Consider the following 19,069-nt stretch of genomic DNA (forward strand, 5'->3'; position numbering starts at 1 on the left):
AGAACTTGATACAGCTACGAGACAACATTTCGTTACAAATAGATTATATATAAACAAACCATTATAATGACGTAATTTAATATCCTAGTTCGCTATCAGATATTGTATTGATTCCTTCCTAATAAACGAGAAATGCTCAGGCACCACTGAATTTTCATGTGCTTAATTTGTGTTTATAATTCATCTCGTGCTCGGCGGTGAAGGAAAACATCGTGAGGAAACCAGCATGTGTCTAATTTCAACGAAATTCTGCCACATGTGTATTCCGCCAACCCGAATTGGAGCAGCGTGGTGGAATATGCTCCAAACCTTCTCCTCAAAGGGAGAGGAGGCCTTTAGCCCAGCAGTGGGAAAATTTACAGGCTGCTAATGCTAAACGAGAAATACAAATTACGCCCAAAAAATTAAACACCTTTGCTATTCTCGTCGTTCCAATTTTTTATTTCTATCAAAATAAATCTTGTATATCTTTTAATACTCCATATACGTACTATTTGGCATCTGGTTAGAGGTTGCTTGCTCAGTAATCTAATCAAAAACTTTAAAAGGATCCCATAGACAATTTTTATTTTCATTAATAAATTTGACATATTTCTAACTGATATAAGGACTCCTTATCAGCAACATCTTCTCAGTCAGAAGACGTTCTGTACTGGACAAAGGCCTCCTAGGGACCTCTCACCGCGGCCAGTTTTGAGTTTTCTGTAACCAACGGCCTCTCGCGATACTTACAAGATTGTCAGTCAGTGTAGGGGGGCTACCCACGCTGCATCTTCCGGTAATTTGTCGCCACTTGAGAACTTTTGTGCACCAGCGGCCGTCGGTTCAACGTACGACGTACCCCGCCTACTGCCAATCAGTTCGGCAATTCTTCGAGCTATGTCTGTAATTTTGGTTTGCCTATACATACATAACATACAAAACAGCCTGTAAATTTCCCACTGCTGGGCTAAGGCCTCCTCTCCCTTTGAGGAGAAAGTTTGCCTATAGATTGCCTCAATTCTGATTCGATCTCGTACGGAAAGTCCGCGCATAACCTTCTCCATAGCCCTTTGAGTGATCTGACCTTGATAAAAGAAATAATTAAACTTACCTATATATTATATATTTGTATAAATCATTCGAACACACACAAATCCACTCATAACGTTGTGTTAATGTCTTTAAATAATTGGTACAAGATGATTTGATATTCCATACTTTAAAGATAGTCATGTTTTCTTTCTTTGTGTCTACAACCCTCGAAATAATTGAATTGTTTATGATTCGTATATTGCTGAGGTTATTGTTCTGGACCGTGGATATGTAGTGATGAGTTTTGCACAGTAACTTGTCATATATGCGTCATCAGACACAAATGTTATAACCTTTATGCCTATTACCCTGATTTACTTACCCTTCACAGCACTTAACAACAACGCAAAGTATAGAATATGTCTGCCGTTAAAGTAACTGATGAGAAATTATTCCCTTAGTCGGACTTCACACTAAACATAACTACCAAGTGATTATGAATTGGTACCCACTCGTGAACTTGTGTATTGGCGCGTCATGGTCGGATAGTTAGGATAAACTTTCACATTTATAATAAAACTAAGAAAGAAATACTATTTAAAAAAACAACAACATAACAAGTCGAAGGCTCTCTTGAATTAATTTAATTATTCGTGTAAGTGCACGCTTGCGTCGTTATACGTGACGTACGACCGTTCTTGACGATGTTTTTGTCTTAATGTCTCGTCACTGTATATTTGCGAATCAGTCTCGAACTTTGGAGTCTAGTGTCAATTACGATTGAAAAATGATTTCGCTACTTTTACCGCGATAAGACGAAACGCCGGGGACCGATAATGTAGCCGTTGACTAACCCATCAATTGACTCAATTCACTGTCAGTGATACAACTTATTCAGTTTGCGTTTAATTCAGTGAGCGTGTAGACGTCTATGGATAAACGTCAAGTATATTAAATGTATACAATAAAATATTGAAATTTCAACATGCGTTCGATAATATTTGAAATATTGCAGTTTCATTTTATATTTGGTGTTGTTTTAACATTCGCTCTACCTTTCGAAGGATTGTATGAACTTGACATTATACATTACAACGATTTTCATGCAAGGTAAGTTTTGTTTACATATTTGAAAACTTAATTTAAATCTTTTGCGTATATTTCTTGTTATCAATACGAAATAATAATTATTTAATTCAGGATGAGTAAGAAGTATAAATCGATGTTATTGTAATTTTTTATTTGGGTTATATACATCATATGTATCAACTAATATATAGCTGTTTTTGGTAAAGTTCTTAGAAAAGATCGTCGCATAGAACATGTATTTAATATATGCTCAGTATTGTAGTCTGTATCTATAATTTCATTTTATTATTCATAATTTTTCCTCCAGTTGCTATGGTAACCAAGGTATAACGTGAACTATTGAAAGGCAAGGAGTAACAGAAGCGAATGCAAATTCCCGGTAGTGTGTGTTATCAATAGTTAATAATACGTAAATTATTAACAATTAACGCGACGGTACTTTTAACGTATTAAAAAAAGACGCATCGGTTCGTACTACCGAGTATTTGTACTCGGAACTCCGTCATTTATGAACTGAATTGGAATAATAGTTTGCAAGGGTAAAATTCCCGTTTGGTCGGTAAAATTTCATATTGCGTATAGTTCGTTTTGTTGCATCGCTAGAATATTCCGTACGCTCCATCTGCCTAATGTTTTTTAGTCCGAGGTTTCGAAGTCCAAATATCAAATGAAAAAATATACAATAACATTTACTTTTGTTATTGTCGATGTAATTGGAACTTACCAGCACACACTTTTACACATAAACTTTACATATGAACCAAACTTTACATATGACTTCCAAGATTTTTTTACTTACTGACCAGTAAGTAAAAAAATCTTGGAAGTCGTTTTAATATAAACTGCTTCTCGTTAATATTGACGTATCAATTTATGAAGGTGCTTACAAAATTATCGTAGATGTATCTGGTGACATTAGAACAATTTCGTACTATGGAGCTGAATCAATAATGGAATCAGATGATGTATAGTGCAACTTTACAGTTTACAGTGGCTTATATAAAACCCTCGAGTTTCAGCTCATTTTTACTTGACAAGTCCCATAAGGCTTTTATATTACAATAGATGAACAGACTATCAAATGGGCTACATAATGGTCAGTGGTTACACTACGCATAGACATTGGAGCTGTAAGGAATATTAACAATTCCTTATCATCCATGTGTCACCAATCTTGACAACTAAATTATTAGGTTCTTTATACCGCTCACTCACCCTTTAAAACGAACATCAATATTAAGTATTTATTGGTGTTTGGTGGTGCAATTACTTTATTGTGTAGTACCTACCCAAACTGAATAAATGCTACATACGACTATTTACACCCGGGAGCAGAAAAATTTATCCTAAAAAGCTTAACATACTTAGTGTTAGAGAATTGGTAGTCGGTGATTTAGGTATTTTTTTCCTATTAATGTTCCATTGTTGCCAAAAGCGTTCTCTTCTCTTAAGAAGATAGTTTGCAGTTTATTCACCACGCTTCTCAAATGCTGATTAGAGTATACATAATTATATTAAAATTTTATCTGAATAATCTTTTTTTTTTCAACCGCCATGCACGAGATTCTCTCACTGTGCCATAAAAATTACCGTATCTTTTGATCAGACCTCGTACTGTTCACAAATATTCAACAAGATTTCGAGAGGACAAAGTCGAGTACATTCTTCCTGGGGCAGGGTATTCGTTTTGTTTAAATTTTTTACATTTGCCTTTAGCTAAATTTAAAACTTACGTTAAATTTGTACAGGGTTGTATAAATGCTGGAAGAGATCGTTGGTTATAAAGGTTGAAGGTCATAAAGGTTACAAAAATATAGTTAGGTATGATTATTCATCCTATCCCGGTTATTAAATTTAACTCTGTAAAATGATTGAAGTATATTTTAATTCTCATTATGATTTTTTAACTTAACCATAATGTATTAAAAAAAAATTTAAAAAAATGACTTATTAACTAATTGTCTATTAACATGACTGTATTTTTAGATGTTGAAAAAGAGTAACTACTGAGTTTCTTGCCGGTTCTTCTCGGTAGAATCTACATTCCGAACCGGTGGATAGATAAATAGTTTGTTAAATGACAATTCAAAAGTGCTTGTAATAAAAGCCTACTTGAATAAAGTATATTTTGATTTTGATTGTTACTACGTTTGTTGTTGTTGTTTGTTAGGATGTCTGTCTATCTGTGTCCACGATAGAAGATTTGGTACATTAATACTATTAAACAATCGTGGCGTCTGATTTAGATCCACGAGTTTTATAATTTGGGCCATCTCGGCTCTTTAATTAATTTTTAACTCACGTAAAATCAGAACAGCCTCATAATCTTCTAAGCCATTGCTTAGCAGTGGAAAATTTACTTCCCGATTGCAAATTTTTTTACAAACAATTATTTTAGATTTGAGGAAACATCAGTGGAAACTCCAACATGTCGGTACAACAATTACTCCTGCCTCGGTGGATTTCCTCGTCTGTTTAAAAAGATTGAATCGTTGAAGAAGGAGAAACCAGATTCCATACTCTTAAATGCTGGTGATAGTTTTCAAGGGACTTATTGGTATACTCTTCTGAAGTGGAATGTCACTCAGGAGTTTATGAATTTGCTGCCACACGATGCCCATGTAAGTATCATTTAACTTACAGTCTATTTTCTAACTTTATAAATATTTATATATAATAATTAGAACTTCCAAATCTGTCGTATGGTATGTCGGCAATTTTCAAGAGCAACTAGCCAATTCCGGAAGACGGAAGACAATTCTCTTATTGCACAAGTCGGTCCGCCAGTTCTTTTATTCTTTCTTCTCACTCTTATAAATCTGTCTTGAAATACTCTTTATCTTTTTAATGACGGGATTTAATCTGAAGAGCTTAAGCTATTTTTTACAACAGAGTGTAACTACAGGTACAAGGGACATAACATCTTAGTTCCCAAGGTTGTTGGCGCATTGGTGATGTAAGGAATGGTTAATATTTCTTCATATGTCATTGTCTATGGACAGTGTTGCTCGTCCGCCTACCGATGTCATAAAAAAACCCATGGTTTGACCCACCCAGACCAAGTTTTTTTAACTGATAATAAACGTACGAACGTGATAATGTTATAGATATAATAATTTTACTATATAACATGATGATAATGATTACGTAAAGAACAGCGCTGAAATTAAAAGCGATGGAAATTTCTAGATCATTGAAATAATAGAGCGTATTTCAAACTAACAACAGACGCGATTGTCAGATTGTTTCCCAAATGTTGTGTTATGTGTATCAGAGATCGTTTTTTTAGTGAAAGGGGCCCCTGATTCTGGTTTGTAAAAGAAAAATAATAGTCGTTAAATGTCCCATTTCTGAGGAAACGGTTTGGAGTTTACTCCACCAGTTGCTTTAATATGGATTGGTAATTAATCCATAATTGCATGTGGCAAATTCTATTTGTCGAATACAGTTTTTCTCTTCACGTTGTTTTCCTTAACTGCCACGAGATAAACACAATAAGCAGACAAAATTCAGTGATGTATGCTCGGGTTTGAACACAGAATCATCGGTTAAAATTCACGTATTATAATCGCTGTTCTTAACAGCAACTTTGTACTTTTATTAAATACAACCTGTTTCCGCGACTTCATGCGTTTGAATTTAACAAAAAAAAAAATTGTAGCCTAAGTTACTCCATATCACATTAGCTATCTGCCATTGAAAGTCCCGTCATTATCGGACCAGCCGTTCCAGAGATTAGCCAGAACAAACAGACAGACAGACAAAAATTAAAAAATAAATTGTATCGGTATATATAATGTAAATAACGTGTAAAAATAATAATAATAAGCATTTAGTAAAAAGCGATTATTTTAATATTACAAACAGACACTCCAATTTTTTATTACATGTATAGAAGATATGAATTTGTTATTTATTCTGCTCACTCAAGCGGAATAAGGTGACATAAATGAATAATATAATGATTTTGTTTTAAATTCAATGGTCAAATAGAGAATGGAAGAGCAATGGCCATAAAATGTGTCCGGGAATATTTCCCTAATTTTCCGGTGCTGTGAATTTCCCTTTAATTCCCGTTGATATCTATAATATTACAAAACAGACACTGATACTGTAATGACACTATTTTTTGTACGTTTTTGTGTTAAATTAAACTAGTTTCGCCCGCGGCTTTGCTTGCCTTTTAGGGGTTTAGTTTAAAAATAAATGTCTTTCCTAGGAGTTGAATGGTTTTTCATATCAAATTTCATTGACTTCAGTTCTGTGGTTGTCGTGAAAGAGTAACTGACTGACAGATAGACAGACAGACATATTTACTTTCATATGTATAATATTAGTATAGATGTAGCTTATAACATAATTTATATATGCATTATAAGTGACATATCAAAGTAAGGCTCTTGTTTTTTTTAATTATTATATCCTACTCATGTTCTTAAGAAAATTAATATGAACAAGAATTATGTCATCAAGGAAAGCTTATCTTTATAATAGATTTTTCTAGTTGACCTAGACTGAGACTTAGATAAGTTTGTACATATTATTAATACTCCGAATGTAAGTGACTGTTATAAAAAAAAATTGATAACCTAAACAGTAATAAATACAATAGGAAGGGCAGAAGGGCTTTATGTTATCTCGACTGGATCGGTAACATCCCCTTCAATGGACAAATCATCTTAGTTTCCATGGTTTGTGCCGTAATGGTGTAAGGAGGCGTTAATATTTCATAAGGCAGAAGTGTCCATTAACCACCAGGTGGCCTTTTTATCTGTCCACCCACAAACATTTAATATGAAAATAAAGTAATTATTTTTATACGTATCTATCGTAAATCACAAACTGAATTTAATTAAATAATAATATTTTCGGTGAACATAGACAACTAAAAATAAAATGTGGTAAAAACCACTCGGCAATGTTTATCGTTTACGCTTCGTATAGTTGTGTGACGAGTGAATGGTTTGTATTTAAACAGGACTATAATTAATTAAATTGGATCCATAACAATTACTAAAACACTATGCCTACAAAATGTAGATAACCATAAAAAGTCACTCCTGCATAATAAAGCACGACTCTTAAAATTAGCAGACATATAGTCAGATCTTACCAGCAAAGGAAATTGGATCATCTTAAAAAAATTAACTACTCAAACGATTTTGTACTTTAATAACAGATATTAAGGTGCAAGTTACGTATGTAGATTTTTATAATGTACTCATGATAGAGAAAATCACAATACACATTTGATTTGACACTGAATACATAATGTTACACATTTCCGTTCTTAAATTGCATGATGGTGTAGGTTATTATGTAATTTATTTGTAAATTGTGGGAATAACCTTATTAAACACATATATCCTCTAAGAATGATAACCGAACAACGAGATATTATTAACTAATAATTATTATTCAGTATATATGTAGGTATATTATGTGATTTAAATAAGTGGAGGATATAAGAACTTGTTACAGGGGAGAGGGTTCAGAAAATCACATGAATCTTAACCATTGGTTGCGGGATCAGGCAAGCAGCAATGAAACTTCATTTGCTTATGTACTTTATCTCGTAATCAACGGTGAAGGAAAACATCGTGAGGAAATCTTGGGATGACGTCTTAACCACATGTTAGTTACGTCCCTGGAGTCATAAGAGTGAAATCGTAATAAGCAAGCTATGGTTAAATAAGTGTCAAACCTTCTCCTGGAGAGAAGGTCTTACTCCAGCCGAGGAAAAGTTAAATTATTATAAATTTTCGAAATTCGAATTTTAATTTTATTTTTTGTTTGTTTTTTTTCTCACTGGCTGAACATTTAACTGTATTCATTTGAGACGTGTTTTGTAATAATATTCATTTGATACAGGCGATTGGCAACCACGAGTTTGATGATGGACCACAAGGCCTGGCTCCGTATTTAAAAGCCTTGAAAGCACCCGTTATAGCTGCTAACATGGATACTAGCAAGGAACCAGCTTTAAAAGGACTGTACAAACCAAGCATAATCATTGAACGTAAGAAGAGAAAAATCGGCATCATAGGTCTTATAACAACAGACACTAAGGTGGGTAGCGTTTATTTAGATGATATAGTGTTAATACTTTGTTGGTCTAGTGGCTAGATATATGACCGCAACTAGAGAGGTCCTGGGTCAAATCCCTAGTTATGTTCGATAAATAGTAATTGGGTTTTACTATCGACATGGAGTCTAAAACTTACATTCTGAAGCGTACATTCCCGTGTCTCGGAGAACACGTAAAGCCGTTGGTCGGGCGCTTGAACTCTTTCCATTCGCATCGAACTTCCCACTTGATTATGAGGGAATAGAGGTGCAGCTGTGTTTTCGCAAACCCTTCTGCACTATAATATATCCTGCATAGTTTGTCGCCGTGGCCGCAATCGGTCAGGGTGATGACACAGTTTTAATAAGTTATTTCGAGGAAAAACATGTTTATGTTAGCATAAAATATTTATATCTATATAAGTATGATCCCCGGTAACCCGACAAACTTCTTGCAGGGCACTATCGGACTATTGAATTTGTCGGATTATAGAGTACTGCTTAAGACCCCCTGTAGTCCGGAACATTTTACAAAAGAGTATCTTGTAATCTGACAAATTACATACCCAACGATAAGATTCTATATATTATATTCTGAAGTACCAATCATACTTCATATTAGTATTAATAGTAGTAGTCAAATTCGAACTAAGCATAAAGAATGAAAACAAAAAACGCGTCGAGCACAATAGTGGTGCCGCGTACAAGTTGCATCCTACTCAATCATACCTACATTAGCGAAGATTGTAAAAAAAATATTCAATAATAATAGACATGTACATTCTGTACCCCCTGTAATCCGTTACAGGGGGTACAGAATTAGCCAGGGGCTGGATTATCGGGAGTTCACTGTATTTACAAATATATTTTATACATAACATAACATAAGCAGCCCGTAAATGTCCCACTGCTGGGATAAAGGCCTCCTCTCCCTTTGAGGAGAAGGTTTGGAGCATATTCCACCACGCTGCTCCAATGCGGGTTGGCGGAATACACATGTGGCTGAATTTCGTTGAAATTAGACACATGCAGGTTTCCTCACGATGTTTTCCTTCACCGCCGAGCACGAGATGAATTATAAACACAAATTAAGCACATGAAATTTCAGTGGTGCCTGCCTGGGTTTGAACCCGAAATCATCGGTTAAGATGCACGCGTTCTAACCACTGGGCCATCTCGGCTCAATATATTTTATAAAGGTCGAAAAAAGTGCTGTGTTAAAATATTTATACAAAAGACGTCTTCCTGATTGACTATAAAAGGACAATTTAAGTTATGACATTGTAAATTACATTAGCAGTCTGTAAACTTTCCACTGCTGGGCTAAGGCCTCATCTCCCTTTGAGGAGAAGGATTGGAGCATATTGCTCCAATGCGGGTCGGTGGAATACACATGTGGTAGAATTTTGTTGAAATTAGACACATGCGTGAGGAAATCACGATGTTTTGCTTCACCCCCACAATCATCGGTTTGAACCCACAATCATCGGTTAAGATGTACGTTTTTATTCGGTGCTGATAGATGTTTCATATAAATGCTTCTATTTTATCGAATTGCAGATCTTATCTTCAGCGGGTAACGTGGAGTTCACTGATCCACGTGAAGCTGTGAGACGGGAAGCTGAAGTGCTGAACGATAAGGGAATTGATATCATAATTGTTCTCTCGCACTGCGGCCTTGACGTGGATAAGTGAGTGTTATCGCGGAATTATCTTTAATTCTATTCAAATAAAATAATACCAACACGGTAAAAATATTTTATAGTTTATGCTAAATAAAATGTTTATGAAGGTTTGAGGAACTTTAGTAATTTGACAAAAAAATAGTTTTCGGTTAAATGCTGCAACCGGCGGCTTTCGCGGCTTGTTAGAATGGGAGTTCCTAGGTTTCCTCGGGTTTCATGCTTACTCATATACTAAATTTAATTTAATTTAAATAAACAATTTATCATGTACTTGTTTGTGTTATATGTTATAAATGTTGTCGCATACATACAAGATTTTCAAACAATGTTCGGTCACTTTAATAAGTGTCATGGATGTCATGGATTCATTTGGTTCTATTCTCTGATATTTTCCATTTTTACGTATACTATTTACGTATTTTTTAATAAAATTGATGACTTCATAATATTTTCAGAGAACTTGCCCGTGATTACGGCGAACATATAGATATAATAGTAGGCGGCCATACCCACTCATTGTTATGGAACGGTCCAGCGCCGAGCGGAGAGGAAGTGGCCGGACCATACCCTGTGTTCGTTGAAACGAACACCAACAAAAAACACAAGGTATGTTTCTGACTAAAAGTTTAGATAATGGAGACTGGTGATGGTGGAAGGCCTATTCTCATTGTGAGGTAGTCAGGATTTTTTTCTTTACATATCACCTAATACGATAATTATAGCTTCCTTCTTCTATCTTCTGAATCAATATACTGGTAATTATTTAACAACCATTTTGACTAATAAATTCTATTCCGAGCAAACTATTTATACATCTCACGCAATCCCCGTCCACTCTTTCAACTCGCCTGGAGGGTTCCAGCACAGCAGAAATTAGGCGCTAGACTTCACTTTACCTTTTACCTTTCACCAATAATATTTCCAATAGAGCCAAGTGACCGTCTAATGCAAGCTGTCAATCAAATGAGGATGTGGTGACTTGTGATCACCTTCAGCCCATTGACACTGACAGACATTGGCACTTTAGGGTTCCAATTCCACCATAGATATCAATTCTTAAATCATGATTAGATAAATGGTCGCACTGACTCACCCACCATCAGAATCTTGTAACATAAATCTGAGTGCTTTTAATTGATGGTAAGGCCTTGTTCGAGCTAGTTTCGGTAGCACCCACATATTTATTCATTTATTTATTTAATTGGATAACATACAGCCGTTGATAAACAAAAATAACAAATACTTAATAACTATTAGGCCAAAAACAGTTCTCACATTTAACATGAAAGAGACCGAGAATAGGAAAATAAAAGAAAAAAAACAAAAATGATAACAACAATACATTTAAAACTGAGTGTCTGTAATATAAAAAGCCAGTGAGACATACCTCACATACTTTACCGCTAAACAACAGTATTGTTGTATTTAAACACTGAGTAAGCCAGTGTAACTACAGGCACAAGGGACATAACATCTTAGTTCGCCAGGTGATGGTTAGCGCCAATATTTCTAAGTGCTGGTGACATTTGCTAGTCCGCCTACATATTTTATATTTAAAAAAAAGTTTCTATATTCGACGTTCTGTCATGTGCCATGACAAACTATTCTTATTATATACATTATTTCCTTTTGAAAGTTTAAAAGGCTTTTCGTTTTAGGTTTTGATAGTTCAAGCTTCAGCTTTTACTAAGTATATGGGAAGTCTGACTGTTTCCTTCGATTTTCGCGGTGACTACGTGAAATGGATCGGAGGTCCCATATTCCTGGATCGATCTCTACCTGAGGGTGTGTATAAGTATTATATTTCACATTTGATTGTTGTATTTAAGAAACGCTTAACAGTGGCACGTGATCATTTCATTCAAATAATTGGAGTTTTGGCTGCTTCGTTGGTCTAGCTAGCTTATAAATAGGTGGCACAGAGATTACTGCAGAGACATGTGCGGAGAGGCCGCGTTATATCGACAGGATCCCGCAGCCTATCCAAATTTGAGGCCGAGTATCTGTATGCTCGACTTTAAGGATATATGTAAAATATATCTTCTTATCTAACTTTAGATAAATTTTAAATATATAACAGAGTACGCTGCATCGATTGGAAAAAGAATAAGCGACTTTGCCGATAATTAGAAAGCAATATTTGAGAATAAAAGCCTCATTTAACTCCGTGTTATTCGTACCGAAAGTTGACAAAATCGAACTAAAATGATAAAAAAGTATAGTAGATATGTATCGTAGTCAATGCACGGTCAAAAAAAGGATTTTCAGAAACTTCATATATTTTTTCACGAAAAAAAACCACTGTGGCCGATGTCGTTATGAAGATATTTGGATTAACTTTTGACGTTTCAGTAGCGTTCTGTGAACTGCTGTTCAACTCAGTACGTCCACCACATTACACGTGAATGCGGAAACGCAGCACCTGAAAATATATATAGGTATATAACGACGCAATATGCGTTAACCTTAATGTTAGATGCAGTCACATTCTCATAGAAATATTTAAATTTAAATATCAAACTGCGTATTCATTATATTTAAAGTTGTAAATTATTAAACAAAATTACATAATTTTTTCTTTACTAATTATAAAATGCGAACAGAAATGAATGAGTATTGACGTTTCTACATAAAAATTAACCTTAAAAAATAAATAGATGTACTGTGGATTTGACCTTACATACATCCTTTAACTGTTTTCTTATATTTTTCATGTCTATGGGTAGTGATTAAAAGACCAAACGTCAACAGTTAACTCTGTCATGTCGTCATTACACTTTTACAAAAATAGAATTAAGTACTTATCATTATTTATAAATTATTTATAAGCTTTGTGTTATGAACTTGACCCCGATATCAAACTTCTTCAATTATAATTATCCAATATAGGCTGCCCTGTTATATCTGTTTGATTGATGTTGCATAGTAGTTTTGCAATAATTGGGCTATTAAACATACAACATTTTTAATATATGATATTCGTTTAGGTATTTATTTGTTGATGGTAACAAGAAATAATTAATAGAAACTTAAATTAATATAAATGATTTTAAATTGAAACAACTATAAAATTAGTCATTATATTTATAATGACTAATTTTATTAAAAATTTCCGTAAAATATACAGTCTTTATAAAAAAGTGATACGCGACTATAAAATATTTCCTAATACAGTCTTTGATATTTTTTATTTTACTGAATCTTTTAATCAATTTAAATCTTACGTTAAAAACATTGATTGATAAGTTTAATAATACAAGTCAAGACGAAGAGGTACATATGATAAAAGGGCTTATGGGCTTGAGCTTATGTTCGTTTATTTTTATACATATGTATAAACAAATATCTTTATATATTATTTGAAAATATATGTAACTATTTTGCCTTGCCGGTATTACTCGGTTTTTATTTAACATTCAATTTAATCTCGTAACGCATATCAATAAGAATATTTTTATTTTCATGACAATAAAGACGATGACATCAAAACTCGCCTAGCACCGTACGCGGAGATGGTACACAAAGCGGAGCAAGAAGTCATCGGAGAGAGTAAAACTACGTTATATTTCGAGAAGTGTGTCTTCGGGGAGTGCGCGCTTGGCGATCTTTTGGTTGACTCGTTAACTGAATTTGTAAGTACGAAAGTTTGAGGAATAGTCCGAGTCAACATACAGACTTGAGAATTATCGTATATGTTTTTTTAAACTTATATTGCACAACAAAACTAAATTATACAAAAGGGCTTAACGCTATTTCACTCTGTACCAGCAGTAAATATTTATTATTGTAAGCAATATAACACCTATTCCTCAAAACGAAGCCAATCACCAGTTCTTTAATGTACTTTGTAACATAAAATTATCTCAGCTTTCAAACTGGAATCCAATTTGCTCTTTGGCGGTGTGTTAAATGTAAGTGGCTAGTACAGAACCTACCCCATTGGTATGCTACTGAAACGACAAACAATTATTAAACAACAACAGTTCACAACAATGTATACTATATTTGTTTCAGGGAAAGACGCTACGATCTAATATCCATTACATATCGTTTATTCAACGCGGTAATATCAAGTCTACCATACCTAGTGGAAGTAAGTATTACAATACCGGACCGATGTTCATTGGTTTGGCAGTGAAAGAGCGACATACAGGACAGAGTTACTTTCACATTTATATTATATATATATATATATATATATATATATATATATATATTAGTATAGAAGTATAGATATAGATTAATGGCTTTAAAGTTAAAATAATAGATCGTATGATTGAGTCATTCAGTGTAGATACAAGCACATGAGACGTGTAATTCCAAGTAGCGTATTGGTGATAAAAGGAATGGTGGTTATTTTTGTTTATGGTCGTTGTTTTTCCATTCGCTTACCATAAGGCGCCCACGGTAAGTTTGCCTATTTATTAGAAATAAAAAAACACACCTTTTAATATTATTCGTTTTAGAAATTACCAAAGGAGTAATATTCGAACTATTACCGTTCAACGATCGCATACAATCATTCGAACTGCAAGGCAAGGACGTGAAGCTAGCTCTCGAACGAAGTGTTTCCGACGCGTGGGAAATGTCACCATTCAAGGGACCTTATGTCTTGCAACTGTCAGGTTTGTTAATTACATATATATTATTTAAAATAAATAGTATTCGCAACCAGCATTTATATACGTATATACTAGCGGGTCGCCCGCGAAACTTCGGATTTATTAAAAATATGTTTTAGGAATTTCGAAACATATAACAGGTTTCGTTTTGATTTCATTTCACTGTAAGTGTTAATTAGGTGTTGTTTTTAAAATAATCTGCAAGACAGGTTTTTACAGGAAAAAATTCAAAAAAGTATTGAAATTATATCGTTTTCCGTCACGCATTTTTAAATTTGTACCGATAATTATTGTTTTAATATTGATGAATAACCAATGTTTAATTATTTTTATAAATCAGAAGAAAAAATGACATTTAAATTGATACATTTTTTTTTAAGTTTTTTGTTGCATTTTTGACTTATTTTGAAAAAACTTGATAACAAAAATGGTTCACTTTTGCATTATGTATATGGCGGTCAAAATTATTTTAAATAGTCACCCCTATTACCTCCTTACGGGAATAAGTCGAATTACCAATAACTCTGTATAAGAGATTATAAGGAGAATTAGTGTAACTTTCCGAACGTCATACGTCAAACTGTCAAATTGCTTTTAAATTCATTCCCCTTTGGCGGAAGGCAGCGCGAAATACGGTCAGGCGTATCATCGTTATACTGTTTTTGTAATAACATTAGCAAACCAGAAATTAATTAAATTATTTTGTTATTAATTATTATTATTTTATATTATTGTAATAAATTTATTAAAAGTAATTTTGTTTTGTTAATAAAATATTATTAATAAATAGTCATTGGTCGTGTCCGTAAGCATCCACGAAACCATTCACATCGAAATCGGCGCATTGTGTTTCATCGAAGTTGTTATTAATAATTTCATTTTGCAAATACTGTATGCAATAAACCATAAACGTTTGATGGACAATGTATGAATTTGTATTCGCTTCGGTTGCTATACTGTAATGTACCACGCGCTCCACCTGTCTTTTATTTTACAATCTTAGTTTCATAACTAAGCGCTGAAACACAAGTTACGTCTAAACTATATTATTGTGATTTGAGATAAAGAACATAACCATTTTACTTGGTGGTAGGGCTTTGTGCAAGCCCGTCTGGGTAGGTACCACCCACTCATCAGATATTCTACCGCCAAATAACAGTACTCTGTATTGTTATATTCCGGTTAGAAGGGTGAGTGAGCCATTGTAATCATAGGCACAAGGGTATGGCGCATAGGTGATGTAAGGAATGGTTAATATTCCTTACAGCGCCTTTGTCTATGGACGGTGGTGACCACTTACCATCAGGTGGCCCATATTCTCGTCCGCCAACCAATGCCATAAAAAAAAACCTACCTAAATATACATTTCCAAATTTGGAGGCTTCGCGTGCTTCCATTTACATATTGACTCCTCCAAATGTCTTATTAGCCACAGTATTCCGGCGAAAAGCATCTAAGTACTATGTCAACCCAAAATTAAAAAGTACGAGTGACTGGTAATGTGAGGAAGGAGGAAGCCAAGGCATCTGATAATTTGCCTTTTCATTCGTTCTAGGTTTGCAAGTTACGTACAATGTTTCCAAACCGCAAGGACAAAGAGTGACGTCAGTGTCCGTTGGTTACGAAAAGTCAGACGTGCCGCTAGACCCTGAAGCTTTCTATCACTTGATCGTACCAGCTTATTTAGCTGATGGAGGGGATGGATTTACAGTAAGAATTATTAAATTTATTTAAACAAATTATGCGAAAGATAACTGCCAAGACTTCCTTTCAGGCAACCCTAAGTTGAATTCAGAATATTTAGTGCAATATCATAACGTAAGATCGATCAAGGATAGCAACAATATAGGTAACACACACACATACACATACAAAAAAGAGCGATGTATTTTGTGTGTTAGTGTTAATCATACACACAAAATACACATATTCTTAAACTAGTGTCACCCGCGGCTTTGATCTCATTTTAGGGGTTTGTCGTCAGGTCTTTGCCATATAAAATCCTATGTACTCGTACTTCATAGGAGTACAATCTTATTTCATTTCAAATTTCATCAAATTCGGTTCAGTAGTTTGCCAATGAAAGAAAAACAGACACAGACAGACAGACATTTAAATAAAAATTGAATCTTATGCAATCTTTTTTTTTTTTATTTCAGATGTTTAAAAATGGAAAAAGGAATGTTGAAGTAATCGGTCGTGATCAGAAAATTATAGAAAATTATATCAAGAAACATACACCGATAAATGTCACAAAAGATAATAGAATCGTAATTAATAATTAAATTGTAGCCATAATTACATTAAAATGTTTAATATATTATTTATTTGTTTCGGAAACAAAGATATATTTCTATAATGTTAATAAAAGTTTATATGTCTACAAGTCGAGAATCAATTTAGCCTAACTTATTATTAATACAGATAAAAAATATAATTTAATTAAATACTTTTATTTTTTAATTGATGAAAAATACACGAATTTGAGTGTTACAAACTTTTTAAAATTATTATTCTATTTATTTTTTTATGTTAATTACGCTGAAGCTCTTTTTAAACGTACGAAATAGAAGAAAAAGAAAATCGGTTGACAAATTTAGGAAAAAAGGGGTACAATAGAGGTATTCTGTAAGAAGAACTACGGAGCCGCACAACACGATTGTCTAATGTCAAAATGTGATATGCGACATTAAATATAAAAAACATAAAACTTATAGACATTATACCCATGTATCAAAATGTTTGTTTTAAAAAAGTAATTAAAATATATATATATATATATATATATATATATAACGGCGAGCCGGCAATATTGTTTGGTTTGGGGATAACGGCGAGATTATCCTTCTTGACAACTGCCATTTTTATGTTTTTCTAACGTGACAAAGAGTGATTGACTTCACTGGCCATCCAGAATCAAATCTCAAACTATATTTAATTATCTGACGCTGCGACATATATATATATATTATGTAGATACTTACTTGCGTTATATATTAAGACTAATGAAATAAGACGAGTCAATTCAATTAATAACAATTTTGATATAAAGTGTGATCTCGGAAGTGTCTATGTAAAGTTATGATTTAGTATAAAGTTTTTAACAAATTACATTTATAAACAATAAAACCATATGTTGATAATATTTTTTGTTTTCTAATTTTAATTCGAATGATCCTTTAATTTAGTTTTCCTTACCTAAAAATGTTTGTTGTAAACAGGTGAGGTGACTGTCTTTTATTGGCCCAGTGGCTAGAACGCGGGCATCTTCACCGATGATTGTGGCTTCAAAACCAGGCAAGCACGACTGAATTTTCATGTGCTTAATTTGTATTTAAAATTCATCATCACAAGGAAAACACATCGTGAGTAAACCTGCATGTCTAATTTCAAAGAAATTCTGCCACATGTGAATCCGCCAACCCGCATTGGAGCAGCGGTTACTGGTGTACTGTACTGTTGTAAATGGTGATGTTGTCGACCTGATCGATTTCGGCTTCAGCGCGCAATCTCAAGGGAGATCAACCAACAAAGCAGGATATATTTTACTGCACAAGTGTGTGTGCAAAAACAGGTGCACTCTCTATTACCTCACTTTCATAGTCCAATGGGGCGGGTGCAGAGCCGTCTCAAGCTGTGCTGGAGCCCTTGGGCACCCATGAATTTGGGGCCCTTTTGCTATATATTGTTTGGTTTAATTTGGTAAATTGTTGGTTCTTCGGGGCCCTCTCAGGATGGGGGCCCTGGGCGCGTGCCCCATGTGCCTATGGTAAAGACGGTAATGGGCGGGTGTTCCGAAACGTCAGGAAAGAGTTCAGACACAAAATCAATGGTAGTACGTGCTTTTCGAGGCACTGGAGAGTACACACTCAACTTCTGGATTTCTGGATTTTACTGAGAATTTATGTACTATTAGTGTACATAAAACTATAACTTTTATATAACACCTAGGGATCTGTGGCCTTGTATCTAGCACCTAGACCAACGAGGCAGTTAGATATTTGTAAGCAACAATATTTGAAAACGGAAACTAGGTTCGTGTTTAATAGAGCCTCACAAACACATAATGTAAATATATCTATACTAGTCAAATGTAATTGAAGTTCATAAGGGCTTCTATGAACGCAATTAGCAGTAGTTTGCGTACTACATCAAGGAAGTTCGTGATGCGAGAGTGCCCGACTCTTGGTCATCATTAGAAATCGTATTCCAGCGGGCTTAGACGAAGTTTACAAGGCGACTGTCGATTATAGACAAGGTCAAAATGTCAGTATTCTATGTTTAAATGATTTTTTTCTTAATTATCTTTTTATTTCAAATAAAGAATTAATATGAGCTGAAGATAAAAAAATGCACATTTATGAAGCTGATTTAAATGAAATCTTTCATTAGAAGTGTCATTTATTTTTCAAAAATTATTTTGCTTCCAAAAAAATTGTAAATATTAAATAACTGTGTTTATTTTTATTATCTATACGAATGATGAATGAATTTTCATCATAATTATAAAAAAGTTGCTAATATAAATGTATCTCCCTAATTTGCCTATTGCTATACTTCCTGCAGGCCTAGAGAAAGTCCAGAGCGATTGCT

General features: G+C 34.0%; 1 protein-coding gene across 1 annotated transcript; it reads left to right on the forward strand.

Moving 5' to 3' along the window:
• The first annotated feature begins 1,732 nt into the window (after positions 1 to 1,732).
• Positions 1,733 to 17,611, forward strand: LOC125071684 (apyrase-like). Its single transcript, XM_047682014.1, has 11 exons — positions 1,733 to 2,124; positions 4,502 to 4,724; positions 7,975 to 8,172; positions 9,730 to 9,860; positions 10,310 to 10,460; positions 11,513 to 11,639; positions 13,329 to 13,486; positions 13,869 to 13,947; positions 14,321 to 14,479; positions 16,032 to 16,186; positions 16,636 to 17,611. The coding sequence occupies exons 1-11, from the start codon at positions 2,000 to 2,002 to the stop codon at positions 16,759 to 16,761; spliced, it is 1,632 nt and encodes a 543-aa protein (XP_047537970.1). The 5' UTR covers positions 1,733 to 1,999; the 3' UTR covers positions 16,762 to 17,611.
• The last annotated feature ends 1,458 nt before the right edge of the window (positions 17,612 to 19,069 follow it).

This window comes from Vanessa atalanta, chromosome 20 (assembly GCF_905147765.1).
Source record: "Vanessa atalanta chromosome 20, ilVanAtal1.2, whole genome shotgun sequence".
NCBI classification, from domain to species: domain Eukaryota; kingdom Metazoa; phylum Arthropoda; class Insecta; order Lepidoptera; family Nymphalidae; genus Vanessa; species Vanessa atalanta.

Excerpts from the sequence above, each read along its gene's own strand:
- LOC125071684 (XM_047682014.1), top strand. The coding sequence starts at position 2,000 with ATGCGTTCGATAATATTTGAAATATTGCAGTTTCATTTTATATTTGGT. Across the intron at positions 9,861-10,309 it reads TGCGGCCTTGACGTGGATAA|AGAACTTGCCCGTGATTACG; the intron begins GTGAGTGTTATC and ends TAATATTTTCAG. Across the intron at positions 11,640-13,328 it reads GGATCGATCTCTACCTGAGG|ACGATGACATCAAAACTCGC; the intron begins GTGTGTATAAGT and ends ATGACAATAAAG.